A 24629-nucleotide genomic window follows, 5' to 3' on the forward strand; every position below is an offset into this window, starting at 1 on the left:
GTGTGGCAGAGGCATCTGACCTCCTGTAACTTCACGGAGGGGATGGAGAATCAAGATCGACAGCCCAAGGCTGACTGCTATGAAGCAGGGGTCAGACATACCTGCTGTCTCCGCCATCTTTACCAATTCTGACACCATTCGTCCCTTCCATTCTCTACTTCTCTGCTGGGCTCAATAATTTGTTACAATGGCCACACAGAACTCACAGACCATACTCACAGTTGTGGGGTTTATTAAGGAAAGAACAGGTTACAATTCAAGTTCAGGAACACTCAGGATACAGTTCTTCCATCAGGACAGCTTCTTCTCAGCCATGCCCGCAGGCAGGTCTCTCCCTGGCCCTTGGCCTCTCTGCCTAGCCTCTGACCTGCTCAGGCTAAAAACCGACCCGTTGCCATCAAGTTGATTCCAACTCATAGCGACCCTATAGAGCAGAGTAGAACTGCCCCACAGGGTTTCTAAGGAACAGCTGGTAGACTTGAACTGCTAACCTTTTGGTTAGCTCCCAAGCTTTTAACCACTGTGCCACCAGGACTCCCCTGCTCAGGCTAGAGTTATAAAACTCTTTTAGCTCTGCCAATGAGTGCCCAGAGGCACCCCACTGTGCCAGCAAGCCTCCTGCCCAAAGGTGCTCAGCTTTCTTACTCGTGGGCCAGGAAGCCCACCACACTGTCTCCTGCCAGTCTACAGGTCTCCTGGTTCTCCTGCTGCCATTTCTCTGCCACTGCTTCTCTGTCTTCCGTGTTGCAGCTCCAGCACGCTCTCTCAGTGTCTCCCTTTAAGCCTAGAAGGATGGCAAAACTGACCAATCCCCTTGTTAGGGCTCCATGCACCTCATTTGCATAGTCCCACCTGGTCATTTGGTAGGCGTTTCAAAGACTAGCTAGAAGAGCTAGATTAAGTAATTTACTGACTGCAATTGCCTTTTCAAAAAGTAGAAACTTATCTAAAAACTCATGAACAAAACATACACATATACACTAAATCCACTGCTGTGGTCCTGATCCAGCCCACTATCTTCTTGTGCCTGAATTATTATAAGACCTTCCTAACCAGTCTTCCTGCTTTTTCACTCTCCACTTCCCATCCACCTCTGTTTCTCACATCCTGGCCAGGATGACCTTGGTCAGAGGTCACTCAGATTAGCCACTCCTGCTGACTTCCTCCACGGACTTCCCATGATCCTTAAAACAATACCGATGCTCCACCACTGTCTTTGAGGCCTTGGACCGCCAGGCCCTGGCGAACTTTCTGCCTGCCACTCCTATGCTCCCTGTGGGTGCTCACTGCTCCTGCCAGCCTCACCCCCTTGCTGGGCCTCTAAGGCACTCGGGATCCCCACCTCAAGGCCCTGCACTTAGCGATCCCTTAGACGTTCACGCTGGTCACTACCGCCCCTCCCTCAGGTGAGAGCCTCCCCGGTCACCCAGTCTAAACTAACCGCCCCTCCTCTTGGCCTGATTTTTTTTTTTTTTTAATAACTAACTGTATTACCAGGGCTCTTTGCTAAGAGCCATAAAAAAAATTTTTTTTTTTTTTATAACTAACTGTATTACCAGGGCTCTTTGCTAAGAGCCATAAAAAAAAATTTTTTTTTTTTATGGCTCTTAGCAAAGAGCCCTGGTAATACAGTTAGTTAAGCGCTTGGCTGCTAACCAAAAGGTCGGTGGCTTGAACCCAACAGCTGCTCTGAGGGAGAAAGATGTGGTGGTCTACCTCTGTAAAGATTATAGCCTTCGAAACCCCATGGGGCACTTCTACTCTGTCCTGTAGGGTCACTATGAGTTGGAATCGACTTCATGGCTACAGGTCTGGTTTTTGTTTTTGTATGGCCCTGAGTACCCTGACACCTGACGTTAGGCTCATACACACAGAGCCGCCCCTCTGTTTCTGCTGATTCTCTGCTGGATGAACCAGCAAATGAATGAAGATGGGGTTGGAGAGAAGTCCTGGGATCCATTCCCCTGGCTCCTGGCTGGCTTCACTCTATTTCCCAGGCGGGCAGAGCCCAAGCTGCCCCAAGGACAAATCTGAGCTTTCTCACAGCTCAGAGGTGGGCACGAAGGCAGCCCTGGAAGAACAGGGATGCTGACCCACCACCCAGGGCTAGCAGGGGCACCTAAAGTGCTCCTGGTGAGCTGCAGCCCAGAAGTAACAGTAATAGCTGAGGTTTATGGGGCCCTTAGTGCATGAGCTAAGGTCCCTGGGTGGTGGTACAAGTGGTTTGTGATCGGCTGCTACCCTAAAGGTAGGTTGATGGTTCAAACCCACCCAGTGGCTCCACAGAAAGGCCTGGTAAACTGCTTCCGTAAGGACTACAGCCAAGAAAACCCTGCTAAGCAATTCTACTCTGTAACACACAGGGTTGCCATAAGTGGGAACTGACCTGACAGCAGTGGGCTAGTGGATAAGCTAGATAGAGGGCACTGTTCTAAGAGTTAGATGATCTCATTTAATCTTTAAAAATCAACCCCCTGCCATGGAGTTGATTCTGACTCATGGCTCTACAGGACAGAGTAGAACTACCCCATAGGGTTTCTAAGGCTGTAAGTCTTTATAGAAGCAGACTGCCACATTTTTGTCCCTCGGGGTGGCTGGTGGGTTGGAACTGATGACCTTTTGGTTCGCAGCCAAGTGCTTCAACCACTGCGCCACCAGGGCACCTTGTTTAATCCTCAAATATCCTTCAAACAGCCCTTGGAGGTGGGTCCTATTACCCCCATTGACACAGGCTAGAAGGTGAACTGCTAAGCCAGTGCTCTCTCCCACATGCAATTCCCCAGGGACAGAGGAAAAGGGGAGCAGACCCAGCAGGGTGAGCTGGAGTGAGAGTGTCCCCATGGGGCGCAGAGATGGGCTGCAGAAGGAACGTGTGATACAAGCTCCGAAGTGACATTTATCTCTAAAGGGCCACGGGGAGGAACCAGGCTCACAACACAACAGAGACCTTTTTCTTTCAAGCCTCTTAAAGGTGTTTTTTATTTCTTTACCTTTTTTTTTTAAACAATAATGACACATTTAAAAAATTGAAAATTACAAAAAAGGGACCATGTCTTTGAGTCTGTGTTCACATTGTCCTGTGCGGTGGCACTAGGACTGGCCGGACACTCCACCAAGGCCTGGCTGGGAGTCTGACCTCTTGGAGAGGCACCTGGGCAGCACCCCCACAGGGGCCTCCCTAGGCGCTCGGGCGCTGTTCCTCCGGGCCCCACTAGAGGGCGGCACCCAGAGCTGCCCTGGCTCCCGCTTCTCCTTGGCCCCCAGAACTCTGACAACCCCCTCTCCCAAAACCAGAGTCAGGAGCTGGAAGCACTAGGGAACTTATTTTGGTCCCCACAGGGGACTCTTTCGGGGGCGGGGCCCTCCCCCGACCGGCAGGAGACACACCCCAGCTCAGCCCAGTCACCCCTGGGAGGTTAGGGTGTCTCTCCACAGTCAGTCTCCAGCCCAGCAGACACCACACCGATGCACCGATGCACCACACCAGGCCTCTCCCACCATGCCCCATTCCACCTCAGCAGGCACAGGAATTGTAATGCTCCCACCAAGGGCAAGAGGGCTCCCCAGGCCCCAGGGCCCTGGCTCAGAAGGATGGGCAAGATGAGAAGGAGGGTAAGAAGGGCCAGGGTGAGGGGTTCAGCATTGAGGCGGCCAGGTGGGAAGGAGAGGTGACAGAGAGCTGCCTGAAGGGACGGGGAAGCTCCTCAGGCTCTGCAGATAGAAAGGGGGTCCTGGGGCATGGGCAGCAAGCCTGGGCAAGGGGCCCAGGAAGAGGCAAAGAGGCTCCCATTCTCTCTCCCATCCTGCCTCTGGTTACCATGGGGGCACAGGGCCAAGTGACAAGACCTCAGGCCCCTCAGAAAGGGAAACGCCACGTTGCACTCAGTCCAGCCCTCACGGGAGGGTGAGACCCCCACCAGCCCAGACCCTGCCCAGCCCTAGCTCCCAACAGTGACTCCCAAGGGCACCCCTCCGTAAACCAGCTGGACTGTAGCAGGTGGGGGACCCTGCTGACCCAGGGCCCCAGCTTCCCCAGCTCCTCCTGCCCCCAGCCCTACCCACACCCATGGCTCTAGTCTTGCTGCTCGTTCATTTCCATGTCAGACACCAGGATGTTCTTCTCAGTGGCCTCGCTGGGGCCGGAGGAGCTGCGGCTGTAGCGGGCGCCCTCGAAGGCCCCGCGCTCGATGCTCTTCCGCCGCCGGTAGAGGATCAGGGCTGCAGTCAGCAGGGCCAGGAGCAGCAGCACTGCCATCAGCACCACCACCAGGGCCGCTGGGTTCTCTGGGAGTGCTGCTGTGGCAAGATGGACCTCAGGCCTAGAAGTTTCGCCAAGGCGTGACAGCCATCCCAGCCCCCACCTGCCCACCTGCCACCAGGAACAATAGGAAGAGGAGCGGGGATAGGGTCAGGGTAGTGTCAGTACTACCTTTGGCTTACCTGATGGGGAGAAGCTGCTCTCCTCAGCTGCGGGGAAGAGAGAAGGGACTGGTCAATAATGATGATAATAATAATAAGCAAACACATACAGAAAGCTTCCTAAGTGTCCAACACTTTTTTTTTTAAACTCATTTAACCTTCACTAGAGTAGAGTCCCCTAGGTAGTGTAAATGGTTAACACACTCAGCCGCTAACCAAAAGGTTGGAAGTTTGAGTCAACCCAGAGGCACCTCTGAAGAAAGGTCTGGCAATCTACTTCTGAAAAATCAGTCACTGAAAACCCCATGGAGCATAGCTCTGCTCTGACACACATGGGGCCTGCCATGAGTCAGAGCCGACTCGACAGCAACTGTTCTTGGTTTTTTTTCTTTCCTTTTTATATATAAATTTATGAGGTAGGTACTATTATCATCTCCATTTTATGCACGAGGAAACTGAGGCACAGAGCTTAAATAAGTTGCCCAATGTCACAAAGTTGCAACACAAACCCTGTCTGTGCTCTTAACCACTATTAAAAGACAGGTGTCTGCTGACCTCTGGGCCTTCTGTCTAGTTGGGAAGATAAGTCCCAGGGCCAGTCCTTCCCGCAGGCCTGGTCTGTTCATGCCCTCCCATCCACCATGCCCCCTGCAGACTGAGAAGTGGCCCCTACCCCACCCCACACTGGCCGCACATGGCAGGGGGAGGCGGGGACGGAGAATGAGTGTCCGCCTGCAGGCGCTCACCGCGAGGAAGCTTGCAGACAACGCCCATGGTGATGTTGGTGCAGGCGCCGGGCCGCCACAGCCCGCTGCTGCTCTGGATCCAGTAGCAGCTGTTGTGGCTCAGCATGCTGGGGCCCAGGCCGGGGGGACCCCAGTTGGAGTAGTTCACAGCTGTGTTGTCCTGCCAGACCAGGGTGCCTCCTGTGGGAAAGAAGGCACTGAGGGGGTGCAGGGCAAAGAGACTAGAGGGAGCAGAAGCAGGGGGGTGAGAGCAGGCCTGCTCCAGAACGACCCACCCCTCACCCCTCACTGAGCCCAGCCCTGGGGAGGAGTGAGGGCATCTCCCCGACAGGCCAAGGTCTTCCCCGCCCCCCACCCACAGGGTACCTACCTTTGGGGTTGAAGTTCATGCCTAGCCAGGCGCCCCGACTCTGGCCCTCAGAGCTCTGCAGATGCTCCCAGACGAACACGTTCTCCACCTCATCCAGAATGGACAGGACCGCCCCACCCGCTGGACACAAGGGAGGCCCTCATCAGGGCAGACAGCCCTCCCTGGGGTAGCAGAGCCCCCCAGAGAGGCCTCCGCCCTGCTCTCTGGAAGCCTGAGGAGAGGAGGGGTGTGAAGCCTGTGCATTTGTGTGTAGGGGGGTATATATGTGTAATGTCACCTATGTTGTTGTTAGCTGCCAAAAGGTCCAGGAAACACTCATGTGCAAGTATACTAGGTGGTATGTCAGGTGCCAGTGCCCTGTCCCTCAGGAGCTTAAAGGTGGTGGGAGAGGCAGACCCATAAATGCTTTGTTGTTGTTGGCTGCCACCCAGTCAGCCCCCGACTCATGGTGACCCCATGCACAACAGAATGATACACTGCCTGGTCCTGCACCATCCCCGTGGCCAGATGCGGATGAGACAGTTATGATCCATAGGGTTTTCAGTGGCTGATTTTTGGAAGTGGATTGTCAGACCTTTCTTCCTAGTCCATCTTAGCCTGGAAATTCTGCTGAAACCCATTCAGCATCATAGCAACACACACACCTCCACTGATAGACAGGCAAGGGCCTAACTAAGAAGAGCACGGAGGGCAGTTACTCTTAAAGTGCTGAATGGTCTATTACAGCTGGTGATGGAAATGACGACGGCCAATAGAAACTGCTAACTGGCTCCCCGCCTCAAGCGGTGCCCAGGGCACTCATGCTCTACTGCTGTCGGGCGCCCTACCTGTCCTCCTCACCCCCTCAGTTAGGCCTCCACAGGCAGGTGGTGACCATGCATGAGGTACATTGGCCAGAATCAAACCTGGGTCTCCTGCACGGAAGGTGAGACTTCTACCACTGACCCACCACTGCCCTGATAATGTCACATATGGTCTCTGTGTTAGAAAGCAAGGGGGACCACTGTCGGTGCTGCCTACCAGCAGAGAGTAGTATGGGCACTACCTTCATGGGGTCTGTGAGTGTCCTCACCCCCTGAAATGCCCACACCCCCTGTAATTACCACGCGCAGGCTCTAGCCTGAGTGTGTGTCGGGGGGGGGGGGTACCCCGTCCAAGCCCTGCCCCACTTACCTCTCTGGCAGCGCTGCAGCGCCTCCTTGTGGCCCAGCAGCAGCTCCAGATGGAAGGAGTAACAGTGCTCCCGGAAGGGAATCCACGCTGAGTCAGCCAGGCCCTGGGGACAGCTGCCATGGTAGCTTATTTTTCGGGGAGGACGGGGCCCTGTGGGGATGCAGGATGGTGGAATGGCCTCTACTCCTCCCAGCATCTGACTGCACCTTGCCCACCACTTGGCCCCAGCGCTGGGGCACTTACCACCATTAACTCCACACACAGCTCCCTGCAACTTGGTTTCACAGCTGGTGGTGCGCCAGGAGCCATCCATATCCACGTAGGCGCAGCCCCCGGGTTGCTGGGGCTCCCCGTCCTGCCAGCTCACGTAGCCCAGTGGCTCCTCAGAGACCCAGGAGTACTGCCGAGAGCCCTGGGGGCGGGGCCATCAGTGTGGGAGGAAGAGGACAGTGCGGGGTGGGGGGGAGCAAGTTAGGGGGGCTTAGGAGGGGCAGGGAGAAATCGGGGAACGGGAGGGCGGGAGCAGGGAACCCGGAGCCGCGTGATGGCCGCCCACCTCCTCGCTGGCCAGCCCGATCCAGAGCGGAGTGCGCAGCCCGCGGGCGGCCTGCGTGAGGAAGGCCTGAGTGTAGGGGTCTGGCACGCGGGCCAGGCTGGCATTGCGGCTCTCGCACAGCAGGAGGGCGTCGTGCCAGCGTAGCGGCTTCTGCAGCAGCCGGAAGGTGCCGTTGAGGTAGGAGAGGTCGGTGCCCGGGGCAGGGGGCAACGCTGCTGGGGATGGGCTCAGGGAGGGGTCTACAGGGAAGGGGGCAGGGCTCAGGCCCGGCTCTGAGGCTCACACCCCATTCCCAGGCGTGAGGTGGGCAGAGGCCAGGTCTCCAGGACACTGGTCTTGGCCCAGATTAACGCTCCATGAGTGTTAGCCACTCCTACTACTAATAGTATGTGTTTGCTGATAAGTGGATGAGCACAGCTGGAGGCTTGAGCTACCCCACCCAAGGAGCCCAGGGCAGAGGGACACCCTAGACGGACTCTAGGTGCCCACTGCACAGAACCTCAGGTTCCCTATAGGCGCCTGCCAGCACTGTGCGCAGGTCCATGTTTAGCGCTCCCATCAGCCCTCCAGACCCCCAAACCTTCCTCCTGAGACTCCTCAGTCCTCACTACTTTTCCCTTTCATTGGCCCCTTGACTTTTTGCTCATCTGCTTCCCCAGTAGACACTGGGCTCTGAGGGTGACCTCTGGGCCCCCTGAGGTCTCTTTCTGGCATGGCCCATAGTACCTTGCCCAGGGCCTGGCTCAGCTGGGGATTCCCACTTCACTGCTGACACATACCCGTGCCCTTCTGGCAGATGAAGCCATGTGTCTCCTCCGTGCAGCTCCGGTCATCCCAGCGGCCAGTGAACGGAGCTGAGAGGCTGTGCAGGACCACCACACAGCTGGTCTGGGGGGAAGGAGCTGCTCAGGGGAGCTGGTACAGCGTTCCCCCACCCTTGTGCCATTGCTTCCAAAAGGCTTCACTGTGAGCAAAGAGGCTGGCAACGGGAGGCTTAGGGGATGAAGACCAACAGGCCAGGGCAGGGGTGAGGAAGGAGTGGGGAGGGGGCATCCTCACCGGTTTGTTCCCACTGGGGGCTGGGCTAGGGCCAGAGGGCTCCCCGGGTGCCCAGTTGGCATACAGCAGAGGCTCCTGCTCCACCCACTGGAAGTCCCTCTGCGAGGCATGGAGGCCAATCCAAAGGTCAAAGGTCACATTGGGCAGGCTGGTTGTGATGAAGGCTACAGTCCCCAAGAAGAGAGTCATGAGTAACAGGGTAACCCTCTACTTGCTCATCTCTAGCCATTTCAAGGGGCTATGTCAGAGGGTACTGGGACCTTCCCATGGGCTGGCCCTACCTTGCTCTAAGGGGTTTGCAATGGTGACCAGTTGGGCCTCTTGCTGTTCACAGGAGAATTGTGCCTCTGACCACTTCACTCGGTCCTGGGGGTCGTCGCCCTGGATTCGGAAACACTGCAGGGCGGAGGGGGAGGCATGATGTCCAGCTCCACCTCCCTGTCCCACAAACCCAGACACCCACTGTGAATAGGCCCTGGCGAGAAATATCTAGGAACCAGGACATCTGGGTCACCTTGGGCAAGGCTCCAGCACTCTCTCAGCCCGGCAAAGCAGATGCATACACATTTGCCCACGCGCTGGTGAATTTTTAAATGGGAGGCTTTCTTTGGGCCACCGAAAGCTCTACTACCGAGGCCAAAAGCGCATGGGCCAACCGCTGGGCAGGTGAAAACAAGATCTCACTTTCTGCTAAACACCTTTCTCAGTGTTGTCTGAAATCTGTTATCACACCCTTTGAACTTATGTGATAATCTCTGTTGTTAATTGCCCCCGAGTCAATTCTGACCATGGTGACCCCATGTGTACAGAGCAGAACTGCTCCATAAAGTTTTCAAGGCTGTGGCCTTTCAGACGCAGACAGCCAGGTCTGCCTTCCTAAGCACCTCTGGGTGAGTTTGAATAGCCAACATTCTGGCTAGTAGTTAAGCACTTAACCTTTTGCATCATCCAGGGATAATTTTATCTTTATTTTTGAAGGATCTTTGTTGGGCAGTGGCTTCTAACTCTTATAATTTCATGTCTCTCTTTTCCCACATTCAATACTTCCATAACGTTAAAGGAACCCTGTGTGGGAAATCTTTTGCCAAGAGAAGACTCTTAGAAAATGAATGGTTTCCAGTAATTTCCTGCTAAGACCAGTGTGATGGGGTAGAAAGAGTATAAGTAAGTTTTGGAGTCTCAAAGGTATTGTGGAGGAAGGGTCATATTCCAGCTCTGACTTAACCTTTCTGGCCTCAGCTTTCTCTTCTGTAAAATGGGAATAAAACTGTCTCCTGGGGTAATTTTAAAGATAATCAGTGCATAATAAAGATCAGGTGCTTAACAAGTGAGAGGTCTGACTACTAATGACTAGATGCTGACCCAGCTTTACGGATGCAGAAGTGCTTGTGGGTTGAAAATGGTAAATCCAGAAATAAATGCAAGAAATTTGGGGAGGCTCGTCACAAAGTTCATGCATTTGATTTCACAGAAGTAGTTCAAAGGCACCCTGAGGCTCCATTTAAATAAGTAGTAACATTAATCATAAAATTAAGAGGAGCAAGATCACACCAGCACCAGCAAGAAGTAACAGCTCAAAGGAGAGAGTATTCAGCTGAGCCCAGCAAATGTTCAGGGGGTCCCTTCCATGTGCAAGTGTATTAGGTGGTATGTCAGGTGCCAGTGGCCCTGCCCTCCAGGAGCTTAAAGCTAGTGGAGAGGCAGACCCATAAATGCCTTGTTGTCGTTGTTAGCTGCCATCCAGTTGGCCCCTAACTCTGGGTGACCCCATGCACAACAGAATGAAATGCTGCCCAGTCCTGAGCCATCCCTGTTGTGATCCTAAGGGTTGTTACTGGCTGATTTTTGAATGTAGATCGCCAAGCCTTTCTTCCTAGTCTGTCTTAGTCTGGAAGCCCCCCTGAAACCTGTTCAGCATCACAGCAACACACAAGTTTCCACAGATAGATGGGTGGTAGCTACACATGAGATGCAAGGACCAGGAATCGAACCTGGGTCTCCTCCATGGAAGGTGAGAATTCTACCAGTGAACCATCCACCTATATCCAAATGCTATGGGGATGCAAAGGAGTACACAGTGTCAATCAAGGTGTCTGGGGCCAGTAAGTGAAGGGGCAAATAGCCTTGCATACTTCAGTCAAAAGCGTTAGAAGCTTTAAACCTTAAACCAAAAATATCCCCCTTAAATAGTAATTTAGCTTAACTGGTAAAGAATGTCTGCCTTGAGCATTGTGCTCTTTTAAGAACTATCTACACAGGATCAAACTGACAACAGGAACTCAAAAGATTAGACAGGAAACTTTGGGGGCAGCGAGTTTATGTTAATGGGGGAGGAACAGTTCGGAAAAGGCCGATGACAGTGGCTGCACCGCTTGAAGAATGTAATCAATGTCACTAAATTGTACATGCAAAAATTGTTGAACTGGTATTTGTTCTGCTTCATATATTCTCAACAACAACAAAATTATAAAAAGCATTAGTCAGGGCAGGAGAATAATTAGCATCATTATAATAATTGAAGCTGTATATTTCTTGGCATAGACGAGTGAGCACCTCCAGCGCTGCATCTGTTTGTTGAAACATCTCAATTGATGTTCCATCAATTCCTGGAGCCTTGTTTTTCACCAATGCCTTCAGAGCAGCTCGGACTTCTTCCTTCAGTACCATCAGTTCCTGATCATATGCTACCTCTTGAAATGGTTGAATATCGACTAATTCTTTTTGGTATAATGACTCTGTGTATTCCTTCCACCTTCTTTTGATGCTTCCTGCATCATTTAATATTTTCCCCATGGAATCCTTCACTATTGCAACTCAAGGCTTGAATTTTTTGTTCAGTTCTTTCAGCTTGAGAATCACCGAGCGTGTTCTTCCCTTTCGGTTTTCCATCTCCAGCTCTTTGCACATGTCATTATAATACTTTACTTTGTCTTCTCGAGAGGCCCTTTGAAATCTTCTGTTCAGTTCTTTTACTTCATCAGTTCTTCCTTTTGCTTTAGCTCCTCAATGCTCAAGAGCAAGTTTCAGAGTCTCCTCTGACATCCATCTTGGTCTTTTCTTTCTTTCCTGTCTTTTCAGTGACCTCTTGCTTTCTTCATGGATGATGTCGTTGATGTTATTCCACAACTCGTCTGGTCTTCAGTCACTAGTTTTCAATGCGTCAAATCTGTTCTTCAGATGGTCTCTAAATTCAGGTGGGATATACTCAAGGTCATATTTTGGCTCTCGTGGACTTGCTCTGATTTTCTTCAGTTTCAGCTTGAACTTGCATATGAGCAATTGATGGTCTGTTCCACAGTTGGCCCCTGGCCTTGTTCTGACTGATGATATTGAGCTTTTCCATCGTCTGTTTCCACAGACGTAGTCAATTTGATTTCTGTGTGTTCCATCTGGCGAGGTCCATGTGTATAGTCGCCGTTTATGTTGGTGAAAGAAGGTATTTGCAATGAAGAAGTCGTTGGTCTTGCAAAATTCTATGATTCGATCTCCAGCATTCCTTCTGTCACCAAGGCCATATTTTCCAACTACTGATCCTTCTTCCTTGTTTCCAACTTTCGCATTCCAGTCACCAGTAATTATCAATGCATCTTGACTGCATGTTTGATCAATCTTAGACCACAGCAGCTGATAAAAATCTTCTATTTCTTCATCTTTGGCCCTAGTGGTTGGTACGTAAATTTAAATAATAGTCGTATTAACTGATCTTCCTTGTAGGCGTATGGATATTATCCTATCACTGACAGCGTTGTGCTTCAGGGTAGATCTTGAAATGTTCTTTTTGACGATGAATGCAACACCATTCCTCTTCGAGTTGTCATTCCCAACATAGTAGACTATATGATTGTCCGATTCAAAATGGCCAATACCAGTCCATTTCAGCTCACTACTGCCTAGGATATCGATGTTTATGCGTTCCATTTCATTTTTGACGATTTCTAATCTTCCTAGATTCATACTTTGTACATTTCAAGCTCCGATTATTAATGGATGTTTGCAGCTGTTTCTTCTCATTTTGAGTCGTGCCACATCGGCAAATGAAGGTCCCGAAAGCTTTACTCCATCCACGTCATTAAGGTCGACTCTACTTTGAGGAAGCAACTCTTCCCCAGTCATCTTTTGAGTGCCTTCCAACCTGGGGGGCTCATCTTCCAGCACTATATCAGACAATGTTCTGCTGCTATTCATAAGGTTTTCACTGGCTAATGCTTTTCAGAAGTAGACTGCCGGGTCCTTCTTCCTAGTCTGTCTTAGTCTGGAAGCTCAGCTGAAACCTGTCCTCCATGGGTGACCCTGCTGGTATCTGAATACCGGTGGCATAGCTTCCAGCATCACAGCAACACACAAGCCCCCACAGTATGACAAACTGACTGCAAGAGATCCATATTTATGCCTATTCCCCAGAAAGGTGATCCAACCGAATGTGGAAATTATAGAACAATATCATTAACATCACACACAAGCAAAATTTTGCTGAAGATCATTCAAAAACGGCTGCAGCAGTATATCAACAGGGAACTTCCAGAAATTCAGGCTGGATTCAGAAGAGGACGTGGAACCAGGGATATCACTGCTGATGTCAGATGGATCCTGGCTGAAAGCAGAGAATACCAGAAGGATGTTTACCTGTGTTTTATTGACTATGCAAAGGCATTCGACTGTGTGGATCATAACAAACTATGGATAACACTGTGAAGAATGGGAATTCTAGAACACTTAATTGTGCTCATGAGAAACCTTTACATAGATCAAGAGGCAGCTGTTCAGACAGAACAAGGGGATACTGATTGGTTTAAAGTCAGGAAAGGTGTGCGTCAGAGTTGTATTCTTTCACCATACCTATTCAATCTGTATGCTGAACAAATAATGCGAGAAGCTGGAGTATACGAAGAAGAACAGGGCATCAGGATTGGAGGAAGACTCATTCACAACCTGTGTTATGCAGATGACACAACCTTGCTTGCTGAAAGTGAAGAGGACCTGAAGCACTTACTAATGAAGATCAAAGACCACAGCCTACAGTATGGATTACACCTCAACATAAAGAAAACAAAAATCCTCACAACTGGACCAATGAGCAACATCATGATAAACGGAGAAAAGATTGAAGTTGTCAAGGATTTCATTTTACTGGGATCCACAATCAACAGCCATGGAGGCAGCAGTCAGGAAATCAAAAGGTGCATTGCATTGGGCAAATGTGCTGCAAAGGACCTCTTCAAAGTGTTGAAGAGCAAAGATGTCACCCTGAAGACTAAGGTGCGCCTGACCCAAGCCATGGTATTTTCAATCACATCATATGCATGTGAAAGCTGGACAATGAATAAGGAAGACCGAAGAAGAGTTGACGCTTTTGAATTGTGGTGCTGGCGAAGGATATTGAATAAACCATGGACTGCCAAAAGAATGAACAAATCTGTCTTGGAAGAAGTGAGGCCAGAATGCTCCTTAGAAGCAAGGATGGTGAGACTGCGTCTTACATACATTGGACATGTTGTCAGGAGGGATCAGTCCCTGGAGAAGGACATCATGCTTGGCAGAGTACAGGGTCAACGGAAAAGAGGAAGACCCTCAACGAGGTAGATTGACACAGTGGCTACAACAATGAGTTCAAGCATAACAACGATTGTAAGGGTGGTGCAGGACTGGGCAGTGTTTCATTCTGTTGTGCATAGGGTCGCTATGAGTCGGAACCAGCTCAACGGCATCTAACAACAACAACATAATAATTGAGGCATTAAGAAAGCGATCAATTATGTATATAAAATATATTCTGTTTAATAATTAGGCAAAAAAAATCATGAGAAAAAGGTTTTGGAAAAAAGCATAATGATAAGAAAAATGTTCAAAATGTAACACTGAGAAAGAAAAGCTGGATACAGAATTGCATTCTTTAGCATGAGCTCAATAAGGTAAAAAAGCCGGGGAGAGAGGTAAAAAATATTGATAGCGGTGCTCCCTGGAGATTGTGGGTGAGTTTTATTTTCTTCCTTTCTGTTTTTTCCAAAGTTTTAATAATAATATACATGCCTTACTTTTCTTTCTTCCTTTTTTTTTTTTTAGGTAGAAGAGGTATACTATTCTCTTGAATATCCTAAAGAGGATAAGAGCTCCACGGTACTAGGAGGCTGGCTGACTGCAGTGTACTAGAAGGATTAAGGATATCACCTAGTGTGAGCTACAGTAGTGCTTACAATGGTGGTAAACGCTTTGCTGATTCCAACTCATATGGACCCTATAGGACAGAATAGAACTGCCGAGTAGGGTTTCCAAGGCTGTATTCTTTACAAGAGTAGACTGCCACTTCATTCTTCCATGGAGTGGCTGGTGGGTTCAAACCACCGACCTCTTGGTTAGCAGCTGAGTGTTTTAGCTACTGCATTACCACAGCTCCACAACAGGGAGACCAAAAAACCAAACCAAACGCGTTGCCGTTGAGTCGATTCTGACTCATAGTAGGGATAAGTGGCCTTTAAATGTCCTGCCAAGAAGCCATGGATTGAAGCTGACACTAATGATGGCAGCACAGACAACAAGGAAATGGTGCGATGACCCTTCTCTTCCTGCAGCAAGCTCTTTGTCAGCCACTGTTGTTGGGTGCTGTCGAGTTGACTTAGATTCACAGCAACCTCATGTGACAGAGTAGAACTGACCCATAGGGCTTTCTAGGCTGTAATCTTTACGGAAACAGATTGCCAGGTCTTTCTTCCACAGAGCCTCTGGATGGGTTCAAACAGCCAACCTTTCTGTTAGCAGCCAAGCACTTATGCTACCAGAGCTCCTTTTGTCAGCCTCAGGTAAAAACAATGATGCTCTAAGACGTCTGATAAGAAGTCAGTCTGTGGGTGGGAAAGTAACTGCTTATATAAAGGAACTCACACCATGCAGAGAACATTCTGAAAACACGCTTAGAAATACGTCCATTTTGATTAATTTTATTGCCCCAAACTTTTCTATCTGTACACTCAAAACACTTGGGAAGAGAATTTTCTAAATATCTATTTTTAAACTTCTACCGTTATTGCTGCTGAGGGCCTCTAGCTGGTGGATTCAAACTGCGTACCTTTTGGTTAGCAGCCGATCTGTTAACCACTGTGCCACCAGGGCTCCTAATTATACACTGCAGTGCTTCTATTAGTATAGAATATATGTAAATGTCATGCACACACACATACTTTGAATCTACATGCTCAACCTTTTTTTTTAACTAATAGGAGTTCATGATCAAAATGTTTGGTCTAGATCTAGAAAACTCACCTGCTACACCAAGTTATTTTCAGAGGCATCTAGCCCCCGCATTAGGCTAAGTGAGACAGGCCATAACCAAGACATTGTCGAAGGGCCAGGACTCCTAAGGCTTGGCCCTGTCATGTTCCTCCCTTCTCCCCTGACTCACTTGGGTGCCCCTTCCCCACCTCCTACCTTGTTGAGGAACTGGTTCCAGCCAGAGGGGCAGCCCCCTAGGGTGGTGGGTAGCAGATCTGGGGGCTGTGTCTCTCTGGTGGTGTTGCTGCGCTTGCAGATGTAGGGCAAGGCTGTCAGGCACCTCTGGTCCCCCCAGTCCTCTGCAGAGATGGGAAGGGAGGGCAGTCACCCCAGGGCCAGGCAGGACAGGGCATGGCTGGCAGCACCCTGGCCCCATGCCCTGGGAGGAAGCTGGGCTGGAGCTCTGGCCTCCTATGTCTGGCTCTGAACTCAAGTCCTCTGTAGCTGTGGGGCCATAGGGACAGGCCCTCCTCTCTGAGTCTATCCCTGAGAAGATCCCTTGAGTTGGCGGAACAAAGAGAATGGAAGAGACTGACAGTCCCTGCCAGGTTTGGCTTACTGCCTGCAACATGGACCCACTCTTAGCTGACTGCCCTTTCCGCCTTGCCCTCACCTCGGTTGGCCGTCATGTACACGCATTTCTTGTCCTTGCCGATGGGCCGGGGTTTGCCAGGTGCCCAGGAGATGAAGTTGATGATGGAACCATCTGTCCACCTGCAATGGCACCGAGCAGGGATGGCTCCAGCACTGGCCAGGGGCTCAGCCTCCCCGTTTGCAGCAATGAAGGCCACAGGGAAGGGGGCAGAGAAGAGCCCGAGTCCAGGGGCTCCATGGCCGCAGGCTGAGGAGGGGGCTGCTGAGCTTAGCGCAGCTGGGGGCCCAAGGGCCCAGCCCTCCCTGAGCACTCATTTCTCTAACTGGAAAAGAAGCTGGAGACTACCAGAGCAGGGCTCCAAGGGCCAGGATGTGCTCAGAGCCCAATGTGCTCCTCCTGCGTCTAGGCCCTGACGACAGAGACCTCTCTGGACCATCACATGTTTTTGCCTATGGCCTGAACGGGCCTGATTCATGATCAGTGACCCCAGGCATGATACAGGCTGCCATTATTTAGTGCCCAAGATATGCCAGATGCTGTGCTAAGGACTTCACATACTATCTTTACTACCAGGCAGGCATTATTATTCCTATTTGTAGATGAGAAAACAGGCCTAGAAAGGTTAAGTCACTTGCTAAAAGTCACACAACCCAGGAAGGAACAGAGCTGGACTCAAATCCAGGTCTACTGTCTCTCTGTGCTGGGCCACCACCCTGGCCTGGCCCAGGGTGGCAGCTGATCATCCATTCATGTGCCTCTTCTCACAGCTGCTGCCCCCTAGGGCTCCTACCTGAAGCGCCCATTGTTTTCCAAGGTGTGCAGGCCGATCCACCAGTGCTGTTCCTGGCCCCGGGAAAACTGGGGAAGCAGGCAGGGCAGGTGAGGATTGGCAGGGCTTCCCCCAGGCCTCCTACGCCCGGCAGTCATACCCCTGCCTGCAGCCCCTGCCTCACTGGCGCCCCACCTTCTGCAGGTTGTGTCCCAGGAAGTCCAGCTCCGCCTGGCTGTGCACTGAGGCCAGCTCGGCCTGGAACCACGTGCAGATGCGCTGCGCCTGGGCCCACGTGGAGTGGTGCTCGAAGAACTTGTACTCGGCCTCCTGGAAGCGCAGCCATTCCCGCCGGCCTGAGGAGCAGCGCCAAGAGCGAGATGGGCAGCCAGGGCGGTGGGAGTGGGGCCTGCGTACCCACAGACCCGGGCAGCAACCCCACCAGGCTCTGGGCCCAGGGCATGCCCCTACCTCAAGGTGGAAGCAGACAGAGCTGAGGGTGCCCGGTTCAGAGCCAACTCAATCCCCTTATCTAGGCTCAAACCCCTAGCCCCCTTCGTCTCGGGAAGTGAGGTCCCTTCTCTCCTGGCTGCGGTGCGTGTGGGGGGGGGTCGGGGTCGGGTAGGGGCCTCACCTTGAGGGCTCAGGTCCGGCTCCCGCACGTCTGTGCCTGCGGGGACAAAGGGGGCGCAGAGACGCTGCAGGGAAAAGGAAACCCTCCCCTGGATGCCGGCCCCTCTGAAGCCTGCCACTACCCTCCGCCCAGCGCCCGCCTCCTCCCCACCTCTGGGGATCTTGCAGATCCAGTCCAGCTGCGTCTCGCACTGCATGGCCATCCACTGCAGGGAGGCCAGGTCGAGCACCGCACAGCTCCGGATGTCGTCGTCGTCGTGCCGGCTCCGGTCGAAATTGTGGTATGAGAACTGGGGGCGTGCGCAAGAGGGATGGAGGGGAGTCTGAGGCACATTCGAGTTCCCAGAACCGCCGAACTAGAGGCCTGGCCTAAATTGGGAAGCCCCAAACCGGCCTAGGCGTCCGCTCACCTTCCACCCCCAATCTGCTTTTCTTAACCTGGCAGTTGGGGTCAGAGGCTCCGCCCCAATCAAGCCCGCCCCCAGGCCCCCCCCCGGCCCCGCCTTCTCTGGGTCTGCTTACTCCCAGCCCATCGCTCCACCGCCAGCTCTGTCCGCCTCCGGGGTCGCGACGGTTCAGCCCCATCCAGAACCAGTGCTGCTCGTGGATCTCCGGCTCTGATTCACTTCAGCGCGGGAGTAGAAGTGCATGGGAACGGAAAGAAGGGATGAAAATGAGAAGCAGGAAGCCAAACCCGCCTCCTGCCCCTCCCAGCTGTGACTTGGGCAGCCTCCAGGACCCGGGCCTCTCCATCTGGGCTTCACACGCACCGAGCAATACACTGATGGGCCCATTTTAAAAGGGAGACACCCAGAGAGAACTGGGGAGCGCTGGACTGGGAGCCTGGCTCCCCGGTCCTTTGGTTTCCCTTTGGGTAAAGGATGCCCTGCCCAGCAAGATCCTGCAGGCTTCTACTTTCGGGAATTTGGGAAGTTGATGGGGATGCAGCACTGACCCAGGCTCTGGAGTCAGATAAATCTGGATTCAGGTCCTGGCTCATTCACAGACCAGCTCTGTGACCTTGAGCAAATAACCTATCCTCCATCAAAGAGGATTGCTGATTGTAACCGGTGGGTCCAAACCCACCAGCCCTCAATCACGGTGCCAGCAGGGCTCCTTTGCTGGGAGGAGATATCCCTGGAATTAAGATCTCAGGAAGCCTGGGTCCCTGTAGGTTTCCCCAGTGCTGAGGGAATGTAGGTGCTATGTGTTGTAGGACGCTCTGACCCCACAGGACAGAGAGGGATTCCAGAGGGACCCCCATTAGCAAACACGTGTGGCCATGCTCCCCTTGTCCCTGGAGAAATGCTGTTTATTGAGTGCGGGTTATTATGGGATGATCTAGAAAAAAAAAAAGATCTAGGGTGGGGGAAAAACACTCAACTTGGATCAGACTGTGGGAGATTTTGCAATGCAGAAGGAGGGCTAGGGAGGGGGTTATTTATGTAAAAGCTTGTACGTCTGGAGAGGGGTGTTGCTGATGAGCAACATAGGGTCTCCGAAGACCAGTGTGTCCTCCCAAGACTCCAGGGAAACTATGGCTATTTGAGGGAGGATGGGACGGCTTGGTCCTAGGAACAGATCCACGGGTCATTCCAAGCCCACAGGCAGGCCTCACGGGGGTCACCTTCATTCTGCCCCCCATCCTTATCCCCTGCAAACCAACAGTCTGCTGGCCGTGCCTGCTCCCACACCTGTACACACAGGCTCACTTGTGACTGCACACACACAGGTACCCAGGCACCTGTGCCCCCCACAATGTTCCAGGCCCAGTACCCGAAGATTTTGTTGAGCATGTTGGCCACAAAGTGCTCCTCCTCATAGCTGGCCAGGCTGAGCAGCTGGGCCCCCAGCTCCTGGCAGGCCCCCTGGGCCTGGGCCCAGCTCCTCTTGTCCTGCAGCCGGTCTGAGCTGAACACCTGCAGAAGCAGAGTCCAATTGTCCCAACCACCCCCACTGGCCCAGCTCCCCAGGGGATGCCTGCTGCTCCCCCCATTACAGTGAGGCTTCACTGGACAGGGGCTCAGGTTAGCTAAGGACAATCGTGCCCATCAGAGAATGAGCCCCAGGGGAAGAGGAGCTGGCACGGCAGCTCCTAGAGAACAGCCCCTTGCCCTGTCCCCTAAACATAAGGACACCTGAGCTCTGATCCCAGCATAGCCATTACTTGCTGTGGACAAGTCCCTTTTCCTCCCTGGGTTCAGGTCCTCCATGTAATAAAGGATCTTGGACTACATTGATGGCTCCCAAACCTAGCTGTGCAGAGTTTAAAAATTCAGATTACCAGGCCCTACCCTGACCTTCAGAATCCAAATCTTCATGGTCGTGGTCTAAATTATACCGTCACCAACCTCCCCCAGGCAATTCTGAAGGATAGCCAGCCTGGCCCTAACATTTCAGAACCTCTAAAGCAGATCTCTCTGGTTCCTTCAATTCCTCAAATGTTTACTGAGCACCTACCGTGTGCCAGGCCTCAGCATCTACCTCATCCAGCTCAATTCCCATGGGAAGAGTTTCACCAGAAATTCACTCTGTCTGGGGAAAGGTGTCTCCGGGGCTCACCTGTCTGGATCATGGCTGGCTCCCCCAGGAACCCTCCAGGTGGGCTGCCTCTCTAAGCATGCCTCCCCCTTCCCCCCACGCCAACAGGCTGCCCTACCTTATAGCAGTGCCGGAGTTTGGGGTCTGAGGCCCAGCCCTGGGGACAGGTGCCACTGAGGCTGGGTGTGGGGTCTGGCCCAGGCAGCTCCGGCGTCACTGGTGTGCCCAGGCTCTGCCGGCAGATGTAGCGAGCCCGGAATGCAGTGCAGTTCTTCACCTCCCACAGCCCCATGGCGCTGCCTGTGGCCAGGGCCACACAGCCCCCACGGCTGTACCCTGAAGGAGGGAGAAGGGAAACCCATACGCTGTGGGGGAACTCATGGTCTGGTCCTCCCTCATAGCCCTGCGGAGCACCACTAAGGCCCTGGTACTGGGAACCAGCTTGGCCATCTCTGCAAGGACACATTTTGTGGGGTCCGGGCCCGGGCAGAAGCAAGGGAAATGGAGGCAGAAGGACAAGGTTCGAGTCCTAGCCTATATTTACTCACTGTGAGCTCTTAGGCAAGTTGCTTAACCTCTCTAAGCCTGATTCATCTACCCCACAGAGTTATTGAAAGGGTTAAGAAAGATAGTGAATGTGAGATAGTAATAATAACAATAGCAAGCACTTCTATTGTCATTGTTAGGTACCTTCCATATGATTTTCAATTCATAGCAGCCCTATGTGACAAAGTAGAGCGGCCCCATAGGGTTTTCTTGGCTGTAATCTTTACTGAAGTAGGTTGCCATGTCTTTCTCCCGTGGAGCCACTACCCAGTTTCAAATAGACCTTTCAGTCAGCAGCAGAGCACTTAACTGTTGCACCACTAGGGTTCCTAGCACTTGTATAGTGCTCACTGTTCTAAGCGCTTTACCTATATGAACCCATTTGAGGCTCACATCAATCCTTTGAGGAAGGTACCCATCTCCCCATTTGACAGATGAAGAGACTGAGGCTCAAAGGATGCACAGCTATTAAGCAGCAGAGTCAGGATCTGAACCCAGACAGTTTAGCTCCAGCACCTGTGGGCACAACCACTACCCCACACAAATGATCAATTCACTGTAAAGCCTTGGGTCCCGGTCCTGGCGTGGCAGGTCTACCCCCAGCCTCCCAGCATCAACCAAGGAAAGTTAGTGGGGGTTGACCAAGTGCTGTGGGGGAGGCTTACCAGGCTGGTCCCGGTTCCAGTGGGTGTACATGACCTCATCCCCGCTGAGCCAGCGGAAGGAGCCGGTGCTGTTGAGGTCCTGCAGGGCTGTCCAGAAGTATTCACCATCCCAGTTGTAGATGAGGCTACTGATGAAGGCCTGTTCAAACCTGTGGGCGAGGGGCTGGTCAAGGCAGGGTCTTGCTCCCACCACTCCCTGGGCCAGTTGTGTGCTCTGTATGCCAGACACCCCACCCTGGGAGCTTGAGTGCTATGCCTGGTCAGTAACTTGCTTGGGGGAACAGGGACCCCTGGGGAGCCTGCAGCTGATTCACAGAGCAGCTCAGCACCCCCTTATACCAACCATACCTCCTTACCTTGTTAAGAGAAAACCAGACATGGCTAACACCTGTCTTTCTTGGGCATCCAGCCTACACCTACACCTGCTCCTGCCCAGGCCCTGCCCCACACTGGCGTTGCTTAATGAATGAGAGCCACCCTTGTGACAATATTAAAAAAAGGCCCTGGGGTCAGTTGAAGCTCAAAGGATTTCAGATCCCTCTGAGCATGATGGTAGGATGTTACACATTTGGTGGAGGGGCATTAGGCCAGGATGTGGTCATAGCTGGCCAGGACTCCAGCCCCTGCCTGTACCTGTTGGTGATGGTGACCAGCTGGGAGCCATGGTCCGTGCACAGGCGCCGGGCCTCACTGTAGGTCACTTGGTCCTCTCCCAGCCAGTAGCAGGATGGGCTGTGCCATGTCCAACCCTGGCTCAAGAGAGTGGGCAGAAGAGGGGCGTCTGGGATAGGGCTTCTCTTCCCTCACCTACAAATCCTGGGGTAAGGGGGGCAATCAGTGACATCACTGAATGTACCACAGGCTTGGACACAGGACAGGGGGATAGCAGTTCCTATGGCTGTACTTGGTCACTCCCCACAACCCCTCCTTCCACTGCCCACCGCTCATCAGCCCATGGGAGGAAGCATGGACGAAGGTTGGCTGACCGGGAGGCAGCCAGTGACGGGGCTGGTGACCCGGCTCAGAAAGATGAGCAACTCATTGGATTCCTCTCTTGGGCATTTAAACCAAGAGACACAGTGGGGAGATTGCCAGGTGGCTAGGGAACCAGAGCCAAAAAGCTGGGGCAATTTGCCAGGATGTAGGGGGCTGCGTAATCATCACGGCCCTGGAAAGTTAGAGTGAGCAGAGGAGGTGCCTGGCCCAGAGGGAGCCCTCAGGGAGAAGCAGCAAGGCTGCAGAGCAGAGGCCCCCACAGGCAGAGTGGGCTCCCGAGGGCTGGCTCACCTATGTAGCGCAGCAGGGTTTAAATCCACAGAGCTCTCTTCCCAAGGGCCACCCTGAGCAGCTCTCTGCTCCCAAACACCAAGAGCCCCGCTTTATAGATGAGGAACTAAGGCTCAGAGAAATCAAGTGACCTGTCCACAGTCATAGAGATGGTATAGGTGGAGCCTGAACTTGAACCCACACTGCTCCTCCTAAGCGACACCAGAGGCTTCATCTCAGGAGGTCTTGGGAATGGGCCTGGCAGGCCAGGAGTAGGCTAGAGGTTGGGGGAGAAAGGGAGACACAGCCCCCTGGGCAGAAGCCAGGGCAGAAGGGAAGCAGGGGTGTGCGTGCTGAGGGGTGCAGCCATATGCTCAGCAGAGGCTGTGCTGAGCTCCCTGGCTCTCCTGGCATGGGGTAGTTAATAACTCCTGCCCCACCACACCCTGAGGACACAGCCCCTGGGCTTGTCCCCAACCATGCAACCATGCTGACCCCCCAGACTCCTCAGCGGGGCTCCTGCCTGCTCTCTTCCTCTTCCCCCACTGGAGGTCACGTCTATTGGCATTTCTTGCTCCTTCCCCTGGGAGGGTTTAGGGTATTGGAGGGGTGGTGTGTGGTGTGGTAAGGAGGCTTAATGCAAAGGAAAACAGACTGAGGAGCCAGGCTGGCAGCAAGGGACCAGAAGGAGGAGCATGGCTGCCGGCCCGGCAGATGGAGCCATCAGGGACCAAAACACCACAAAGTGTCCTTTATGAGCAATCCCCCCCCACCCCCCCATACACATCCACACGGCACACACCCTTGCTTGGTGAGCAGCCTGGGAGGTGGGAGCCCAGGAGAACTGGCGGAGGAAAGATGGCTCCCTCACTCATGCTCACTCATACACTCAGCATCCTGCCGTTTATCCACTCATTCATTCCTGAATTCCCTTCCTAGCTCCCTAAGCATCTTCAGAAAGCCCACGGGGCTAGAAGCACAAGCAGGGGAAGACACACTCCCACTCAGAATAACCCTCTTTCTCCCAGAAGAACTGACAAGCATGGCGTGTGCCAGCAAAGACAGATGTGATGGCAGATGGGGTGCGTGGAGGATGTGGGCTCCAGCCAGCAGCCCCAGTTGAGGATGACTGTGCAGGACTCGGGAACACTCGCCCCCACCTACTTGGGGTTGGGGGTGAGGAGTTCTGCTTCCTCCCAACAGCCCCCCACCCTCCCACCCCCCATCTCTCCCTCAGGAACAGAGCACGAGGACAGGAGGATGCCTGCAAGGCTGCAGGGCAGCTCTGGAAACACCCTCACCTTCCGGCAGCCATGATCCTCGTCGGCAGTGCCCTGGCTCAACTGACCTGCCTTCTTGCAGATGGATGGCAAGGACTGGTTACAGGGACTGTCATTCCAGCGACCCTCCTAGGGACACAGGGTGGGGGAGAGTCTCAGGGCCCCCAGCCCCACATTTCCCAAACCCTCAGCAAACCTGGTCTCTAGGCCTGGCCTTGCTTCTGACTTGCTGTATGATTCTGAATCTGTGTCCCAGAAGGTAAAAAGCATACAGTCAGGCAGTTCTACTCTGTCCGGTAGGGTGGCTATGAGTCGGAATCTACTCGACAGCAATGGATTTGGTTTTGGGTTTTAGCAGCACAAATGAAGTAACAGATGTGCAAATGCCCTGAAACTGACAAATACCCTCTAAATGGTGGTGGGGGGGGGTTCTTTCAAATTATTTACAGCCCACTTTATAAACATCAAGGACAAACTGGCTAAAGGTGTTAGTGGAAGCCACGGCAGGACTGACAGACGAGACGTCCAGTTTGGAAAGTGTCCAGCTAGTACCTATATACCCAGGGTGGGCAGAGCCCTTCGTACCCAGAGCCAAACCTCAACCGATAAAGCTGAAGAGTTTAGTCCTCCGCCCCTAATCTACCTTAGTCTTCCTCAGCGTCCACAGCCTCCCCACTAGCAGTTTGCCTGCCTTTAAGCTCCACCCTAGGGCAGAGGTGTTTGTACCCCCAGCACCAAAGAGAATGCC

At 52.8% G+C, this 24629-nt stretch overlaps 1 protein-coding gene across 2 annotated transcripts in view; it reads right to left on the minus strand.

Moving 5' to 3' along the window:
* Positions 1-3583: 3583 nt before the first annotated feature.
* Positions 3584-24629, minus strand: part of MRC2 (mannose receptor C type 2) — a 74320-nt gene continuing 53274 nt past the window's right edge. Inside the window, exons 9-30 of one of the 2 annotated variants that reach the window (XM_010594547.3) lie at positions 23903-24010; positions 21969-22084; positions 21336-21484; positions 20243-20460; positions 19360-19502; positions 18106-18208; positions 17735-17873; positions 17585-17620; positions 17146-17306; positions 16972-17039; positions 16200-16300; positions 15743-15885; positions 8605-8719; positions 8324-8487; positions 8044-8152; positions 7265-7503; positions 6952-7120; positions 6709-6858; positions 5536-5655; positions 5166-5345; positions 4441-4467; positions 3584-4293 (exon numbers count right to left, since the gene is read on the minus strand). In XM_010594547.3, coding sequence (XP_010592849.2) covers positions 4073-4293; positions 4441-4467; positions 5166-5345; positions 5536-5655; positions 6709-6858; positions 6952-7120; positions 7265-7503; positions 8044-8152; positions 8324-8487; positions 8605-8719; positions 15743-15885; positions 16200-16300; positions 16972-17039; positions 17146-17306; positions 17585-17620; positions 17735-17873; positions 18106-18208; positions 19360-19502; positions 20243-20460; positions 21336-21484; positions 21969-22084; positions 23903-24010 — 2979 coding nt within the window. In that variant the 3' untranslated portion in view covers positions 3584-4072. Of the gene's footprint in view, positions 4297-4440; positions 4468-5165; positions 5346-5535; positions 5656-6708; positions 6859-6951; positions 7121-7264; positions 7504-8043; positions 8153-8323; positions 8488-8604; positions 8720-15742; positions 15886-16199; positions 16301-16971; positions 17040-17145; positions 17307-17584; positions 17621-17734; positions 17874-18105; positions 18209-19359; positions 19503-20242; positions 20461-21335; positions 21485-21968; positions 22085-23902; positions 24011-24629 lie in introns of both variants that reach the window. The other variant, XM_064270959.1, reaches the window with a different exon arrangement.

This window comes from Loxodonta africana, chromosome 18, assembly GCF_030014295.1.
Source record: "Loxodonta africana isolate mLoxAfr1 chromosome 18, mLoxAfr1.hap2, whole genome shotgun sequence".
Classification (NCBI taxonomy): Eukaryota; Metazoa; Chordata; class Mammalia; order Proboscidea; family Elephantidae; genus Loxodonta; species Loxodonta africana.